The sequence below is a fragment of the Heptranchias perlo genome, chromosome 19 (assembly GCF_035084215.1).
Source record: "Heptranchias perlo isolate sHepPer1 chromosome 19, sHepPer1.hap1, whole genome shotgun sequence".
Taxonomy (NCBI): Eukaryota; Metazoa; Chordata; class Chondrichthyes; order Hexanchiformes; family Hexanchidae; genus Heptranchias; species Heptranchias perlo.
This window is the reverse complement of record NC_090343.1, coordinates 1,638,979-1,657,754: the sequence shown is the minus strand read 5'-3', so window position 1 is coordinate 1,657,754 and position 18,776 is coordinate 1,638,979. Positions and strand designations below refer to the sequence as shown.

Below are 18,776 nucleotides of genomic sequence, written 5' to 3'. Positions count from 1 at the left end.
CCATCCCCAGTAACCGGCATCTAACCAGACCCACCAGAGACCATCCCCAGTAACCGGCATCTAACCAGACCCACCAGAGACCATCCCCAGTAACCGGCATCTAACCAGACCCACCAGAGACCATCCCCAGTAACCGGCATCTAACCAGACCCACCAGAGACCATCCCCAGTAACCGGCATCTAACCAGACCCACCAGAGACCATCCCCAGTAACCGACATCTAACCAGACCCACCAGAGACCATCCCCAGTAACCGACATCTGACCAGACCCACCAGAGACCATCCCCAGTAACCGACATCTAACCAGACCCACCAGAGACCATCCCCAGTAACCGACATCTGACCAGACCCACCAGAGACCATCCCCAGTAACCGACATCTGACCAGACCCACCAGAGACCATCCCCAGTAACCGACATCTGACCAGACCCACCAGAGACCATCCCCAGTAACCGGCATCTAACCAGACCCACCAGAGACCATCCCCAGTAACCGGCATCTAACCACAGCCCTCACATTTGGTACAGATAATAACGAGAGACCAACTTTCACAGGAGATAAACTAAGCTTCCAACATCCTTTGCAAATTTGCCCAGGAGAAAGTTCACAAAGTTGCCCCAAAAAAAAAAGTTTTGCTTTAAATTTCCTGGCTAGATATCGGTGGGACAGGAAACACATGGTCATTGTAACAGCCCCTGTTCCGGGCAAAATCGCCCTTAGATTTGAAAAGATTCAAATTTGTTTACCCCTAAATTTCATTCTCGGTTAATAAGAAGTGTCCTACAATTTAGCAGGTGGGAGCTTTAATCAGCTATAACTTCCCCTCCTCCACATCGCGACTTAAACACGAACTTTGCCCTTTGCACCTTGTTGACCTCCAGGAATCCGTAAACCTGGCAGCCCTCATTCTTCTGCTCCTGCAGTTTCTGGGTGAATCCTTCCCTCATGCACTGCTCGATGGTGTCTGCGTTTTTGAACGCCCAGCCTCTCCGTCTGTAGGCCTCTCGCACATCAGCACATGTGTTACAGCACCTGCACGGACCAATCAGCAGCGTTACAGCACCTGCACGGACCAATCAGCAGCATTACAGCACCTGCACGGACCAATCAGCAGCGTTACAGCACCTGCACGGACCAATCAGCAGCGTTACAGCACCTGCACGGACCAATAGGGAAAGAATAAACCCGGTTTGTAACGGCACCCGGTCCCTCTGGTTACAGGACAGTGTCTGCACTTCAGGCATCACCTGAAAGGGGCACTTTATCCCTCCCCCTCACTCCGGCTCCTCACCCGAGGGGTCACTTTGCATCAGTCTTCACTAGAGAAGAGGATGCTGCCATTGTGGCAGTAGAGGAGGAGGTAGTAGCAAAACTTCAAAGATTGGCAGTACTCAAAGTGGAAAAGTCACTCGGTTACTGAGGGAAGGGTGGAAATTGCAGAGGCTCTGGCCACAATCTTCCAATCCTCCTTAGATATGGGGATGGTGCCGAAAGACTGGAGGACTGCAAATGTTACATCCTTGTTTAAAAAAAAGGGGAGAGGGATAAACCCGGCAATTACAGGCCAGTCAGCCTAACGTCGGTGGTGGGTAAACTTTTAGAGACAATAATCTGGGACAAAATTAATTGTCTCTTGGAAAAATATGGGCTAATAAATGAAAGTCAGCACAGATTTGTTAAAGGAAAATTGTGTCTGACAAACTTAATTGAATTATCAGTGAAATAATGGAGAGGGTTGATGAGGGCAGTGTGGTGGATGTTGTGTATATGGGCTTTCAGAAAGCGTTTGATAAAGTCCCACATAATAGACTTGTTAGCAAAATTTAATCCCATGGGATTAAAGGGACAGTGGCAGCGTGGATACAAAATTGGCTAAAGGACAGAAAGCAGAGAGTAGTGATGAACGGTTGTTTTTCAGACTGGAGGGAAGTATACAGTGATGTTCCCCGGGGGTCAGTATTAGGACCACTGCTCTTTTTGATATATATTAATGACCTGGACTTGGGTATAGAGGGTATAATTTCAAAGTTTGCAGATGACACAGAACTCGGAAATGTAGTAAACAGTGAGGAGGATAGAAACAGACTTCAGGAGGACAGAGACAGACTGGTGAAATGGGCAGACACATGGGGGATAAAATTTAATGGCGAAGTGATGCATTTTTGTAGGAAGAATGAGGAGAGGCAAAATAAACTAAATAGTACAATTTTAAAGGGGGTGCAGGAACAGAGAGACCTGGGGGTGCACATACACGAATCTTTGAAGGTGGCAGGACAAGTTGAGAAGGCTGTTAAAAAGGCATATGGGATCCTGGGCTTTATAAACAGAGGCATAGAGTACAAAAGCAAGGAAGTTATGCTAAACCTTCATAAAACACCGGTTAGGCCTCAGTTGGAGTATTGTGTCCAATTCTGGGCGCCACACTTTAGGAAGGATGTCAAGGCCTTCGAGAGGGTGCAGTGGAGATTTACTAGAATGGTACCAGGGATGAGGGACTTCAGTTATGTGGAGAGAATGGGGAAGCTGGGATTGTTCTCCTTAGAGCAGAGAAAGAAAGACTCACATTTCTACAGCGCCTTTTTGACCTCAGGACGAGCCAAAGCACTTAACAGCCAATGAAATACTTTTTTTTGAAGTGTAGTCACTGTTGTAATGTAGGAAGCCAATTTGTGCACAGCAAGATCCCACAAACATCAATGTGATAATGACCAGCTAATCTGTTTTAGTAATGTTGATTAGATAGGTTACAGCACGGAAGGAGGCCATTCAGCCCATCGAGTCCGTGTCGGCTCTCTGCAAGAGCAATCCAGCTTGTCCCACTCCCCGCCCTATCCCCGTGGTCCTGGAAATTTTTTCCTTTCGAGTACTTATCCTGTTCCCTTTTGAAGGCCATGATTGAATCTGCCTCCACCACCCCCTCGGGCAGTGCATTCCAGATCCTAACCACTCGCTGTGTAAAAAAGTTTTTCCTCATGTCACCTTTGGTTCTTTTGCCAATCACCTTAAATCTATGTCCTCTGGTCCTTGACCCTTCCACCAATGGGAACAGTTTCTCTCTATCTACTCTGTCTAGACCCTTCATGATTTTGAATACCTCGATCAAATATCCTCGCAACCGTCTCTGTTCCAAGGAGAACAATCCCAGCTTCTCCAGTCTGTCCACGTAACTAAATTCCCTCATCCCTGGAATCATTCCAGTAAATCTCTTCTGCGCCCTCTCTAAGGCCTTCACATCTTTCCTAAAGTGCGGTGCCCAGAACAGGACACAATACAATAATTACAGAGATAGATTTAGCTGAATATGGCACCAGAGTCTATAAGTAGAATTTAAGCTGGGCCACAAAACCCAACAATTGTGGTCCAACTCAGTTTCAGTGGCCAAGTTTACACATGCAACCTCAAACAGAAAATTAAAGACATCAAGCACCTCAATCAAAAACACAAAATATCATTGGCATGAGATCAAATAACCATTAGAAAATTGCTTTCACCACTGTACACTAATTAATGTCACAGGGCAACTAATGCCAACTGATGTCACAAAGCACAGCCTTACTGTTTACTGTCTGCCATCTGCTGATTTTATCTTTCAGCTTTAAATACTATTGAGAGTGTTTGATCATTTGGCAACTTTAATTGTCGCTATGTAAATTATTTACGAAGTAGTAAACACACCACTGACGGCCGTACCCACCTCGAGATGATGCTTTCTTAGATCAGTCATCGATGGACTCTACCACTCACCCGGGAGCACTCAACAAAGCCCCAACTGGCATACCTTACCATCACTTTGTCTTATCCTGCTCAAAAGGAATACAATCATGGTCCCAGCTGTATGATTAGTATGTCAGCTGTCAGTCAAAACTTAATCTAGGCTCAGATTAAGATTATCATATCTAGTGTTGTAGTGCACTGCGTCTCATCAAGACATGTTTCCCGATGGCTCAATGGACAACTGCATTGCCAGATTGGGCACTGAGCCATAGGACTACAAAGGTCCCAGATTCTATATTCGGTATGTGCTGAATTAGCTGATGTCAGTCAAGGTGTTGGTGAGGGCAAAAACTTAGCCTCAGCGCCCCTGGGCTCAGTGGAGGAAAATATAAACACCCTGGGCTCGATTTTCCAGTGAAGTAGCAGGTGGGTTGGGGGCGGGGAGGCTCCGAAAATCACGGAAATCCCGAGCGGGTTCGAAACTCGGCTCCAACCCGCAGACCTCCGGGCTCCCATTGACGTGTCTGGCTTTGCACCTCCCGAATACCGAAGTCCCACCGGCAACCAAAGCCGGCGGGACGACAGTTAAGACACTTATTTAGATACTTAAAGTAGTTAAAGTACTTAACTTTGTTCGCATTAAGGCAGGGGTCCGATCCCGAAACATCCCCAGCACGCTTCCCGCACTGTGGGAAACACCCCACGCCCCACCAGACGTGTTTCAGCCAGCAGCCAGCAGGACACTCAAATGCTCGCTTGACAGACGGGGAGAAATGGTGAATTCTTGCTGCAGGGCACTAAGTTCTTTCACACAAACTTTTGGCTGCAAGATCCTTGCGCCTCCACTGAAAACTCCCACCCTCCACTCACAACTCCTCTGTTCACACATACCTAACAACCTTTCGGACCCCCCCCAAACTCACACCATCAGGACGGGGGGCGCCATAGCTGCATTCACCACCACATCAGAGGACGCGCAACATCACCAGCCTCGCCAGGCACGGCGTCCACCTCCGCCACCTGGAGCTCCACAACACAGTGCTGCGCCACAGGCACCCGCACAAGAGCACAGAGGGCAACAACAGATGGCCAGATTTTATTGGGCGGGTTACCCAATCACCCCCTCTCCCCCGCTGCCATCCCGCCTCCCAGCTAATATCGGGGCCATTGTCATGTTTTTCATTTATATTTAGTTTTTGTTAAAGTGACATTGAATTTTGTGATTGTCACCACTGCTGCCACGTCTCACCCATTCTTAACTGGCTTTTGTGATAGGGCCCTTTCATGGGGTTCACCATGAGCGGCGACACTTGATTGAGGGATAAATATTGACCAGGACACTTGAAATAGTGGCCATGGGATCTTTTACATTCATCTGAGGGGCAGACGGGGCCTCGGTTTAATGTCTCATCCGAAAGACTGCACCTCCGGCAGTGCAGCACTCCCTCAGTACTGCCCTGGAGTGTCAGCCTAGATCAAAGCTCTGGAATGGGGCTTGAATCCAAGACTTTCTGACTCAGAGGTGAGAATGCCACCCACTAAGCCACGGCTGACACCAAAGCTTTGGTTAAGGGGAGATTTAATAGAGGCGTTCCAAAATTATGAGGGTTTTGATACAGTAAATAAGGAGAAATTGTTTCCACTGGTGAGAGGATCGGTAACCAGAGGACACAGATTTTAGATAATTGACAAAAAGTCCAGAGGGGAGATGAGGAGAATGTTTTTACTCAGCGAGTTGTTCTGATCTGGAATGCACTGCCTGAAAGGGCGGTGGAAGCAGATTCAATAATAACTTTCAAAAGGGAATTGGATAAATACTTAAAAAGGAGAAATTTGCAGGGCTATGGGGAAAGAGCAGGGGAGTGGGACTAATTGGATAGCTCTTTCAAAGAGCCGGCGCAGGCATGGTGCGCCGAATGGCCTCCTTCTGTGCTGTAATTTTCTATGATTCTAACTGGACAGGCAGTGGCCAAAAGATACTCGACTGTAGAAAGCATCACAGCCAAGCTTGCTACTGTCCTAGTCTGATATCAGGGGTCGCAGGTTGGTGACCAGGAGTGGGACAGTTGGTCAGTTTTTCATCCTTCCCAGTCCGGGGTAATGTAGCTCTCCAGCAACTGGACATGGGATCCACCTGGTCAAAACGGTTCACTGGACCCCAGCTCCATGTCCTAAGATCCAATCAGTGACACTCACTTCAGGTCCTCGGACTCTGCCCCATAGCAGCTCTCGCACCGGTCTGGGTCCAACTTCGTGGAATTCAACACCTCCTCCTGCTTTCCCAACTCTGAAACAGAGGAGATAAAACAACAAATGTGGCAGGGGGACAGCGTGCTGAAGGAGACCCCCGTCAACCCAAAATTACCGTCACAGATTAACCAGGCAGGTTTGAGAGATTAAATCAGAAGCGTGTGGAATACAAACAGAACTGAAATTAAAGAGGAATCAAATTAAAGAAAGTGCAGAGAGGCCCTTGACCCCAGCGGCTCGGAGAGTAAATCCAACGAGGGACTGAGGCAGAGAGACCAGAACGTTCCCCATTCAATTCCTGCTCAGTGTCCAGTTTGGTGATTTCAGCAATGGCAACAGTGGAGTGTCTGCATCTCGGTCCCAGCACCAGGAAAAAGATTGGACAGACAGTGTCCTCACTGACACCAGGACAGGGGCGGGCACCAAAGGGAAGCGGGGGCAGGGCCAGACACTGAAGGTGGTGGGGGGGGGGCAGACACTGAAGGTGGTGGGGGGGTGGGGGGCACAGACACTGAAGGTGGGGGGGGGGCAGACACTGAAGGTGGTGGGGGGGTGGGGGGCACAGACACTGAAGGTGAGGGGGGGGCAGACACTGAAGGTGGTGGGGGGGTGGGGGGCACAGACACTGAAGGTGGGGGGGGGCAGCCACTGAAGGCGGGGGAGGGGGGGGGGGGGGGAGGGCCGGACACTGAAGGCCAGGGGAGGGGGGGGGGGGGGGGGGCAGGGCCAGACTCTGAAGGCGAGGGGGTGGGGGGGCAGACACTGAAGGTGGGGAGGGGGTGGGGGGGCCAGACACTGAAGGTGGGGAGGGGGTGGGGGGGACAGACACTGAAGGTGGGGAGGGGGTGGGGGGGACAGACACTGAAGGTGGGGAGGGGGTGGGGGGGCCAGACACTGAAGGTGGGGAGGGGGTGGGGGGGCCAGACACTGAAGGTGGGGAGGGGGGTGGGGAGGGGGGGCAGGGCCGGGCTGCATTTCCACAGCATCTTTAATGTAGAAAAGTCTTCCCGTTTGCTCACCCTGAAACCCCACCCTTCGACCCTGTTATAAAGTTAAATCCTGCCCTCCAGTTTGGGAGGTTTGTCTCTGTGGGGACCGGCGGGGGTCACTGCTGTTTGCCCCGGCAGTTCTTACCGTGCTTTTCCACCTCCGGGGAGACGACATTCCCCACCAGGTCAAGTCTCTTTTTGAACAAGTTGTGTTCCACATCGAGCTGCTGCTCACCGGCCACATCCATTGCATCGATACTGAGATCTGTCAGGAGATACACAACAGCCCCATTAATACTGTATCTGTGCACTGAGATATATGGTGCGAGTTGGGCAAGCAGAGGGAATTTCTTTATTACACTCAGACTCGGCTGTCCTTTAAAGGTTTTTTCTCTTTCCTTTTGGACATTCCCTGGGTCTTTGTGTGACTCCCCTGCGCCCCCCGCCCCCAATTCCCTTAGACCCGGGAGTAATGCTGAAAACACCCCGTTACGCAGGGCCCCCCCAGTGCTGCCCAGCGAGGACCCTCAGGTTCCCGTCTAGGTGTCCTGGGCTCAGGATCTCCTCTACATCACAAACCAGACCGCAAACTTGGGGTGACAACAACTTGCATTAATAAGAAGCCTTGAGAAAAATGCCCCACGGACTTTACAAATGCATGAGAAAAAATAAATACACGCCAAGCCAGGTAAGGAGCTATTAGGAGGGGTGACAAAAGCTTGGAGACACAGAGGGGTTCAGGGAAGGAATTCCAGAGCGTGGGACCTCGGCAGCTGAAAGCACGGCCGCCAGTGGTGGGCTGAAGGGAGATTGAGGCATAAGGGACTGGAATCGGAGGAACAGAGAGTTGGGGGGGGTGGAGTTGTCGGGCTGGAGGAGGTTACAGAGATAGGGAGGGGCGAGGGCCATGGAGGGATTTGAAAACAAGGATGAGAATTTTAAAATTGAGACATTGCCGGACCGGGAGCCAATGTCGGTCAGCGAGCACAGGGGGTGATGGGTGAACGGGACTTGGTGCGACTTAGGATACGGGCAGCAGAGTTTTGGATGAGGTGAAGTTTATGGAGGGTGGAAGATGGGAGAGCATTGGAATAGTTGAGTCTGGAGGTAACAAAGGCACGGATGAGGGTTTCAGCAGCAGATGAGCTGAGGCGGGGCGGAGACGGGCGATGTTACGGAGGTGGAATTAGGCGGTCTTGGTGATGGAGAGGATATGGGGTCGGAAGCTCATCTCAGGGTCAAATAGGACGCAGAGGTTGTGAAACGAGCAGGGAAGGGGGAGGGAGGGAGAGCACGGAAGTGGGGGCAGTGAGGAGGAAGGCAGTGACGGGGAGGAAGGCATATTTAAAAGTTGCACCAGTACTCACAGGCACAGGGCATGTGTGGAAAAATGATATCAATATTGATTTTCAGCTTTTCTCCTCGTGACGTGTCGACGTAGAGTTCTGGATGCACCTGGAAAGAGAAAACATGATCAGCAACATGTCCATGATTTCCTTATTAGCAGGAGGTATAATGAGAGAATAGAAACAATAACTTCACCCTTTAACGGGAGATTACCTGCATTTGGCTCCAGTGCCTGCGAGGTGCTGAATGGAATGGTGAGTGTTACAGTGTGTGCAGGTATCAGCCAGGAAAACAAGCAAAATGGATCTGGGCCAGGGGCAGCGTCCCTCTGTCCGGAGATCAGTCACAGGTCTGAGAGTCCAGTCACTGGCCGGGGGCACATTCAACAAAAACAATTCACCCGAGAATTAAGACTTTCTATTTGCCCAGCAGCAAGTTTCATTTGCCAAGATACTGCGGGTCCTTCAATGCAAGGAGTATTACAAACAAGGTGTGGAGATGCCGGTGATGGACTGGGGTGGACAAATGTGAGGAGTCGCACAGCACCAGGTTATAGTCCAACAGCTTTGTTTAAAATCACAAGCTTTCGGAGGCTTCCTCCTTCGTCGGGTGAGTGTGGGATTCCATAAAAGGTACAGCATATATAGTCAGAGAACAATGCCTGGTGATTACAGATAATCTTTCCAATTGCCCGTTATCCAGGCAATCAAAGGAGTTGAATAGTGTTCAGACAGAGAAACATTACATACAAGACTACCGAATACACAAACGGTCACAACACAAAGACAGAGAGAGAGAGAGAGAGAGAGAGAAACATCCGAAAGGCAGAGAAAGAGAGAGAATGACCAGTTGTATTAAAAACAGATAACTTTTTTTTCCCCTGGTGGGGTTACATGTAGCGTGACATGAACCCAAGATCCCGATTGAGGCCGTCCTCATGGGTGCGGAACTTGACTATCAATTTCTGCTCGACGATTTTGCGTTGTCGTGTGTCTCGAAGGCCGCCATGGAGAACGCTTACCCGAAGATCGGAGGCTGAATGTCCTTGACTGCTGAAGTGTTCCCCGACTGGGAGGGAGCCCTCCTGTCTGGCGATTGTTGTGCGGTGTCCGTTCATCCGTTGTCGCAGTGTCTGCATGGTCTCGCCGATGTACCATGCTCCGGGGCATCCTTTCCTGCAACGTATGAGGTAGACAACGTTGGCCGAGTCGCAGGAGTATGAACCATGTACCTGGTGGGTGGTGTCCTCTCGTGTGATGGTGGTATCTGTGTCGATAATCTGGCATGTCTTGCAGAGGTTGCTGTGGCAGGGTTGTGTGGTGTCGTGGACGCTGTTCTCCTGAAAGCTGGGTAATTTGCTGCGAACGATGGTCTGTTTGAGGTTGGGTGGCTGTTTAAAGGCGAGTAGTGGAGGTGTGGGGATGGCCATAGCGAGGTGTTCGTCGTCATCGATGACATGTTGAAGGCTGCGGAGAACATGGCGTAGTTTCTCCGCTCCGGGGAAGTACTGGACGACGAAGGGTACTCTGTTGGTTGCGTCCCGTGTTAGTCTCCTGAGGAAGTCTATGCGATTTTTCGCTGTGGCCCGTCGGAACTGTCAATCGACGAGTCGAGCGTCATATCCCGTTCTTACGAGGGCGTCTTTCAGCGTCTGTAGGTGTCCATCGCGTTCCTCCTCGTCTGAGCAGACCCTGTGTATTCGCAGGGCCTGTCCATAGGGGATGGCCTCTTTGACGTGGTTAGGGTGGAAGCTGGAAAAGTGGAGCATCGTGAGGTTGTCCGTGGGCTTGCGGTAGAGTGAGGTGCTGAGGTGCCTGTCTTTGATGGAGATTCGTGTGTCCAAGAATGAAACTGATTCTGAGGAGTAGTCCATGGTGAGCTTGATGGTTGGATGGAACTTGTTGATGTTATCGTGTAGTCTCTTCAGTGATTCTTCGCCGTGGGTCCATAGAAAGAAAATGTCGTCGATGTATCTGGTGTTTAGCGTTGGTTGGAGGTCCTGTGCAGTGAAGAAGTCGTGCTTGAACTTGTGCATGAAAATGTTGGCGTATTGGGGTGCGAATTTGGTCCCCATGGCTGTTCCGTGTGTTTGGGTAAAGAACTGGTTGTCGAAGGTGAAGACATTGTGATCCAGGATGAAGCGGATGAGTTGTAGGATGGCGTCTCGAGATTGGCTGTTGTTGGTGTTGAGTACTGAGGCTGTTGCAGCGATGCCGTCATCGTGGGGGATACTGGTGTAGAGTGCCGAGACGTCCATCGTGGTGAGAAGTGTTCCTGGTTCAACAGGTCCGTGGGTACTGAGTTTTTGTAGGAAGTCTGTAGTGTCGCGACAGAAGCTGGGGGTTCCCTGTACGATGGGTTTCAGGATGCCCTCGACGTATCCAGAGAGGTTCTCACACAGGGTTCCGTTGCCTGATACGATAGGACGTCCGGGTGTGTTGGATTTGTGTATCTTTGGGAGGCAGTAGAAGTCGCAGATTACGCAGGCAGAAAGGAAATGGGTGACCGCCAGGCAGAGTAAAAGGACTAGGCAGGTAGAGCAGGAGTCCCCTGGGGCCATCTCCCTCTCAAACAGATATTCTGCTTTAGATACTGTTGGGGGAGATGGCTTATCAGGGGAAAGCAGCAAGAGCCAGGTTCGGGGCACCACGGGTGACTCTGCTGCACAGGAACGGAGGAAGAAGAGTGGCAGGGCTATAGTGATAGGGGATTCAATTGTAAGGGGAACAGACAGGCGTTTCTGCGGCCGCAAACGTGACTCCAGGATGGTATGTTGCCTCCCTGGTGCTAGGGTCAAGGATGTCACGGAGCGGCTGCAAGGCATTCTGGAGGGGGAGGGTGAACAGCCAGTAGTCGTGGTCCATATTGGTACCAACGACATAGGTTAAAAAAAAGGGATGGGGTCCTGCAAGGTGAATTTAAGGAGTTAGGAGATAAATTAAAAAGCAGGACTTCAAAGGTAGTGATCTCAGGATTACTACCAGTGCCACGCGCTAGTGAGTATAGGAACAGGAGAATAGACAGGATGAATGCGTGGCTGCAGGGATGGTGTCGGAGGGAGGGATTTAGATTCCTGGGACATTGGGACCGGTTCTGGGGAAGGTGGGACCTGTACAAGCGGGACGGGTTACACCCGAGCAGGACCGGGACCAATGTCCTCGCGGGGGTGTTTGCTAGTGCTGTTGGAGAAGGTTTAAACTAGAGTGGCAGGGGGATGGGAACCTGAGCGGGGAGTCAGAAGGGAATAAAGTTGAGAGCAGCAAGAGAGGGGAAGACCCAGGGGAAATCTACAATACAAATAGTACAAACAGTTGTTCAAGAACAAGTGAAAGGGAAAAGCGTAGAGCAGCGGAAAGAAAGTGTACTTTAGACACGACAGATAAAATAAAAACTAGAAGGCGTAAGGCGATTAACCCAGCATCAAAGCTGTGGCAGGGGGTTGGGAACCTGAGCAGGGAGACAGAGGAAAGCGTGTCAGGAAGGGACAGAAGGTATGGAGTAAAAGGTAAAGTGGTAAAAAAGGAAAAAGCAGGAACTAAATGTTACAGAACATATTTGAAAGTTCTTTATCTGAATGCACGTAGCATTCGTAACAAAATGGACGAGTTAACGGCACAAATAACTACGTATGGGTATGATCTTGTGGCCATTACAGAAACATGGCTGCAGGGTGACAACGACTGGGAATTAAATATGCCAGGGTATTTAACAATCAGGAAGGACAGGCAGGAAGGAAGGGGAGGTGGGGTGGCTATGTTAATAAAGGAAGGAATCACTGTAATACAGAGAAATGATATTGGGACAAAGGATCAGGATAATGAAACAGTTTGGGTAGAGATAAGGAATAATAAGGAGAAAAAAACACTAGTGGCGTAGTATATAGGCCTCCTAATAGTTGCAACTCTGCTGGAAGAAGTATTAATCAGGAAATAGTCGGGGCATGTAATAAGGGAACAGCTATAATTATGGGGGATTTTAACTATCATATTAACTGGACAAATCAAATTGGGTAGGGCAGCCTTGAGGAAGAGTTTATTGAGTGTATTAGGGATGGATTTCTTGAGCAGTATGTAACTGATCCTACAAGGGGGCAAGCAACCTTGGACCTGGTCCTGTGTAATGAGCCAGGATTAATTAATAATGTCCTAGTTAAGGATCCCCTTGGAATGAGTGACCATAACATGGTTACATTCCATATCCAATTAGAGGGTGAGATGGTTGGTTCTCAAACAAGAGTACTGAGCTTGAATAAAGGAGACTATGATGGTATGAGAGCGGAATTGATTAAAGTGGACTGGGAAAATAGATTAAAGGGTAAGACGGTACATGAGCAGTGGTGTTCATTTAAGGAGTTATTTTACAACTTTCAAAAAATATATATTCCACTGAGGAAAAAAAGGTGTAAAAGAAATGACAGCCATCCGTGGCTAAGTAAAGAAATTAAGGATAGTATCCGACTAAAAACAAGGACATATATGGTAGCCAAACTTAGTGGGAGGATAGAAGATTGGGAAGTCTTCAAAAGACAGCAAAAAGTAACCAAAGGATTGATTAAGAAAGGGAAGATAGATTATGAAAATAAATTAGCAAAAAATATAAAAACAGATAGCAAGAGTTTCTACAGTTATATAAAAAGAAAAAGGGTGGCTAAGGCAAACATAGGTCCCTTAGAGGATGAGACCGGGAAATTAATGGTGGGAAACATGGAGATGGCAAAAATGCTGAACAAATATTTTGTTTCAGTCTTTACGGTAGAGGACACTAAGAATATCCCAACACTGGACAAACAGGGGACTCTCGGGGGGGAGGAGCTAAATACGATTAAAATCACTAAGGAATTGGTACTCAATAAATTGATGGGACTCAAGGCGGATAAATCCCCTGGACCTGATGGCTTACATCCTAGGGTCTTGAGGGAAGTGGCAGTAGGGATTGTGGATGCTTTGGTAATAATTTTCCAAAATGCTCTGGACTCGGCAAAGGTCCCGGCAGATTAGTAAACTGCCAATGTAACACCCTTATTTAAAAAGGGTAGTAGGCAGAAGGCTGGAAATTATAGACCAGTTAGCCTAACATCTGTGGTGGGTAAAATTTTGGAGTCTATTATTAAGGAGACAGTAGCGGAACATTTGGATAAACATAATTTAATAGGACAAAGTCAGCATGGCTTTACGAAGGGGAAGTCATGTCTGACAAATTTGCTTGAGTTCTTTGAGGACATAACGTACAGGGTAGATAAAGGGGAACCAGTGGACGTAGTATATTTGGACTTCCAGAAGGCATTCGACAAGGTGCCACATAAAAGATTATTGATCAAGATAAAGAATCACTGGATTGGGGGTAATATTCTGGCATGGGTGGAGGATTGGTTATCTAACAGGAAGCAGAGAGTTGGGATAAATGGTTCATTCTCGGACTGGCAACCAGTGGCCAGTGGTGTTCCGCAGGGGTTGGTGCTGGGTCCCCAACTCTTTACAATCTATATTAACGATTTGGAGGAGGGGACCGAGTGTAACATATCAAAGTTTGCAGATGATACAAAGATGGGAGGGAAAGTAGAAAGTGAGGAGGACATAAAAAACCTACAAGGGGATATAGACAGGCTGGGTGAGTGGGCGGAGATTTGGCAGATGCAATACAATATTGGAAAATGTGAGGTTATGCACTTTGGCAGGAAAAATCAGAGAGCAAGTTATTATCTTAATGGCAAGAAACTGGAAAGTACTGCAGTACAAAGGGATCTGGGGGTCCTAGTGCAAGAAAATCAAAAAGTTAGTATGCAGGTGCAGCAGGTGATCAAGAAGGCCAACGGAATGTTGGCTTTTATTGCTAGGGGGATAGAATATAAAAACAGGGAGGTATTGCTGCAGTTATATAAGGTATTGGTGAGACCGCACCTGGAATACTGCATACAGTTTTGGTCTCCATATTTAAGAAAAGACATACTTGCTCTCGAGGCAGTACAAAGAAGGTTCACTCGGTTAATCCCGGGGATGAGGGGGCGGACATATGAGGAGAGGTTGAGTAGATTGGGACTCTACTCATTGGAGTTCAGAAGAATGAGAGGCGATCTTATTGAAACATATAAGATTGTGAAGGGGCTTGATCGGGTGGATGTGGTGAGGATGTTCCCAAGGATGGGTGAAACTAGAACTAGGGGGCATAATCTTAGAATAAGGGGCTGCTCTTTCAAAACTGAGATGAGGAGAAACTTCTTCACTCAGAGGGTGGTAGGTCTGTGGAATTTGCTGCCCCAGGAAGCTGTGGAAGCTACATCATTAAATAAATGTAAAACAGAAATAGACAGTTTCCTAGAAGTAAAGGGAATTAGGGGTTACGGGGAGCGGGCAGGAAATTGGACATGAATTTAGATTTGAGGTTAGGATCAGATCAGCCATGATCTTACTGAATGGCGGAGCAGGCTCGAGGGGCCGATTGGCCTACTCCTGCTCCTATTTCTTATGTTCTTATGTAAGTCTCCCACGCGGGGAGTGCGTGGGATGAGAGCGCGTAGGATGCTTTGAAGGTCTCCAACAGCCAATCTCCAGACGCCATCAGAAATGAAGATGGGCAAGTGGGTGAAGTGACAGTGGGTGACCATATTGGGGATAGTGACCATAATTCAGTTAGTTTTAGCATTATTATGGAAAAGGACAGAGTTAAATCAGGAGTAAACATTTTAAATTGGGGGAAGGCAAATTTTACAGAACTAAGAGGTGATTTGGCAGAAGTGGACTGGACACAACTACTTGAGGAGAAATCAGTGGCAAGCCAGTGGGAGGCACTAAAAAGTGAAATTCTACGGGTACAATGCAGACACGTCCCCTCAAAGAAAAAGGGTGGCACTGCCAAATTTAGAGCCCCCTGGTTGTCTCGAAGTATACGGAGCAAGATAAAGCAGAAAAAGAAAGCTTATGACTGTCACAGCAAACTAAATACTGCAGAAAGCCTAGAGGAGTATAGAAAGTACAGGGATGACATAAAAAAGGAAATAAGGAAAGCAAAGAGGGGGCATGAAAAAATATTAGCTCGTAAGATTAAAGAAAACCCAAAGATGTTTTATCAGTACATTAAGAACAAGAGGATGGCTAAGGAAAAGATGGGACCTCTCAGGGATGATAAGGGTAACTTGTGTGTAGAAGCAGAGGATGTGGGTAGGATTTTAAATGAATATTTTGTCTCCGTATTCACAAAGGAAAGAGATGATCCAGACATGGTAGTTAAAGAGGAGAGGTGTGAAATATTGGATATGGTAAACATAACGAGAGGGGAAGTACTAGAGGGACTGGAATCCTTGAAAGTTGATAAGTCACCAGTGCCGGATGGATTGTTTCCTGGGCTATTGAAGGAAGCCAGGGAGGAAATAGCGGATGTTCTGAGGATCATTTTCCAATCCTCACTAGATACAGGGGAGGTACCAGAGGACTGGAAGACTGCAAACGTAGTACCATTGTTTAAAAAGGGTACGAGGGAAAGGCCGAAAAATTATAGGCCGGTCAGATATACCTCGGTGGTGGGCAAACTATTCGAATCAATACTGAGAGATAGGATAAACTGTCACTTGGAAAGGCATGGTTTAATCAGGGATAGTCAGCATGGATTTGTTCAGGGAAGGTCATACCTTACAAATCTGATTAAATTCTTTGAGGAAGTGACAAGGAGGATTGATGAGGGTAGTGCAGTGGATGTTGTCTACATGGATTTTAGTAAGGCATTTGACAAGGTCCCACATGGCAGACTGGTCAGAAAGGTAAAAGCCCATGGGATACAGGGAAATGTGGCGAATTGGATCGAAAATTGGCTCAGTAACAGGAAACAAAGGGTAAAAGTCGATGGATGTCTTTGTGAATGGAAATCCGTTTCCAGTGGTGTGCCACAGAGCTCAGTGTTGTGTCCCTTGCTGTTTGTGGTATATATTAATGATTTGGACTTGAATGTAGGGGGCAGATTGGCAAATTTGCAGACAACACAAAAATTGGCCGTGTAGTTGATGGTGAAGAGGATAGCTGTAGACTCCAAGAAGATATCAATGGGTTGGTGGAGTGGGCGGAAAAGTGGCAAATGGAGTTCAACCCGGAGAAGTGTGAGGTAATGCACTTAGGGAGGGCAAACAGTAAAAGGGAATACACAGTAAACAGGAATATATTGAGAGGGTAGAGGAAGTGAGAGACATTGGAGTGCATGTGCACAGGTCCCTGAAGGTGGCAGTACAGATAGATATGGTTGTGAAGAAGGCATACGGAATGCTCTCCGTTATTAGCTAAGGTATAGAGTACAAAAGCAGTTACAATGATGGAACTGTATAAAACGCTGGTAAGGCCACAGCTGGAGTATTGTGCACAGTTCTGGTCACCACATTACAGGAAGGACGTAATTGCTCTGGAGAGAGTGCAGAGAAGATTTACAAGAATGTTGCCAGGGCTTGAAAATTGCAGCTATGAGGAGAGATTGGATAGGCTGGGGTTGTTTTCCTTGGAGCAGAGGAGGTTGAGGGGAGACTTGATTGAGGTGTACAAAATTATGAGGGGCCCAGATAGAGTAGACAGGAAGTACCTGTTTCCCCTAGCGGAGAGTTCAAGAATTAGAGGACATAGATTTAAGCTGATTGGCGGAAGGATTAGAGGGGACATGAGGATAAACTTTTTTACCCAGAGGGTGGTGGGTGTATGGAATTCGCTGCCTGAATTGGTGGTAGAGGCAGGGACCCTCAACTCTTTTAAAAAGTACCTGGACCTGCACCTAAAGTGCTGTAAGCTGCAGGGCTGCGGACTGGGTGCTGGAAGGTGGGATTAGAATGGGCACCTGGTTGTTCTTCGAGCCGGCACGGACACGAGGGGCCGAATGGCCCCCTTCTGTGCTGTATCTTTTCTATGGTTCTATTTAGGAATCAGAAATTCTGCTTCCCACTTTTTTTGCACTTTAGGCGGTGAAAGGAAAGGTTGCAGCTGCCGGGAGTGGGGGAAAACAGGCAGCTCACCGCGATCAGCTCTCAAAACTGCTGCTGGAATCAGACTGCTGTGCCACAAGATCATGGAACAAGAGCAGGTGTCACCCTGCACTTCAGTGTGCAAAATAACGGGCATTAAAAACAAATATTTCTAGAACTCTCCAGCACGATGCCAGAGCTATGAGCAACACAGCATTTCCCACACCTGGCAGCAGACACCCCAAGTACCTGAGCCTGAGTTCCAGGCGAGCCCCCTGCTCCTCCCTGGACACATTGGTGCTCCCCCACCTAAAATCAGCCAGAAATCATCATGCCATAATTGTACCATAAATAATTTCTAATAAAAATCTTAAAATGATATTTAAGAAAAAAGTGAACAGTATGTGATGATCTCAGGCAGATGGAGGAGCCCTGGGTAAGAATATCGAGAGACTCACCTCCTTGGTGAGATAGTACTGGAGCTCGGAGAAAAACAGCAGCAGCATAATCAGACTGCTGACCACAGTCACTGGGGGAGAAAGAAACAGCGTTACAGACTGGACCCCTCGGTAACACCCCAACCATTCCCCCCACCGCCCCAAACAATCCTCAGTGTCACAATACCCCATCAAATCACCTCCTCATTATAACAAATACCCTCAACTACTGATCACCTTCATTACCCCAATCATCCCCTCACTCTGCACATCACCGCCCCCCTCCCCCCACCGCCGCCCCCTCTCCACCACCGCCCCCTCTCCATCACCTCCCTCCCCCCCCTCCCCTCCCCCCACCACCGCCCCCTCTCCATCACCGCCCCCCTCACCCTCCCCCCACCACCGCCCCCCTCCCCCCCACCACCGCCCCCTCTCCATCACCACCCCCACCACCGCCCTCCCCCCCACCACCGCCCCCTCTCCATCACCACCCCCACCACCGCCCTCCCCCCACCACCGCCCCCCTCTCCATCACCACCGCCCCCTCCCCCCACCACCGCCCCCCTCCCCCCACCACCTCCCCCTCCCCCCACCACCTCCCCCCTCCCCCCACCACCTCCCCCTCCCTCCATCACCGCCCCCCTCCCCCCACCACCTCCCCCTCCCCCCACCACCGCCCCCCCTCCATCACCGCCCCCCTCCCCCCACCACCTCCCCCTCTCCATCACCGCCCCCCTCCCCCCACCACCTCCCCCTCTCCATCACCGCCCCCCTCCCCCCACCACCTCCCCCCTCCCCCCACCACCTCCCCCTCTCCATCACCGCCTCCCCCCATCACCGCCCCCCTCACCCTCTCCCCCATTCTCCCCACCACCGCCCCCCCTAACCCATCACCGTCACCCCCCACTCTCCCCATCACCGCCCCCCCACTCTCCCCATCATTTCCCCCCGGGCCTCACCCATCGCTCCCCCGCATGTTTTCACCCGGAAATCCTCCAGGGTTTTGGGGTACGCGTCCAACTGGCGGAGCCGGTTCAGAACCTCCATCCTCGGGCCGGCCGCTGCCCCGGAAACACATTCAATCCACTTCCGGCAACGCGGCGCGGCGTGAG

At 49.3% G+C, this 18,776-nt stretch overlaps 1 protein-coding gene across 2 annotated transcripts in view; it reads right to left on the bottom strand.

The window, feature by feature from the left end:
* The window catches only part of ergic3 (ERGIC and golgi 3), a 52,267-nt gene extending 33,519 nt beyond the window's left edge, over window positions 1-18,748 (bottom strand). For both annotated transcript variants that reach the window (XM_068000147.1, XM_068000149.1), the window contains exons 1-6: window positions 18,624-18,748; window positions 17,686-17,756; window positions 8,322-8,409; window positions 7,100-7,219; window positions 5,912-6,002; window positions 868-1,033 (exon numbers count right to left, since the gene is read on the bottom strand). In XM_068000147.1, the coding sequence (XP_067856248.1) occupies window positions 868-1,033; window positions 5,912-6,002; window positions 7,100-7,219; window positions 8,322-8,409; window positions 17,686-17,756; window positions 18,624-18,711 (624 nt within the window). In that variant the 5' untranslated portion in view covers window positions 18,712-18,748. The remainder of the gene's footprint in view (window positions 1-867; window positions 1,034-5,911; window positions 6,003-7,099; window positions 7,220-8,321; window positions 8,410-17,685; window positions 17,757-18,623) is intronic.
* Window positions 18,749-18,776: the final 28 nt, after the last annotated feature.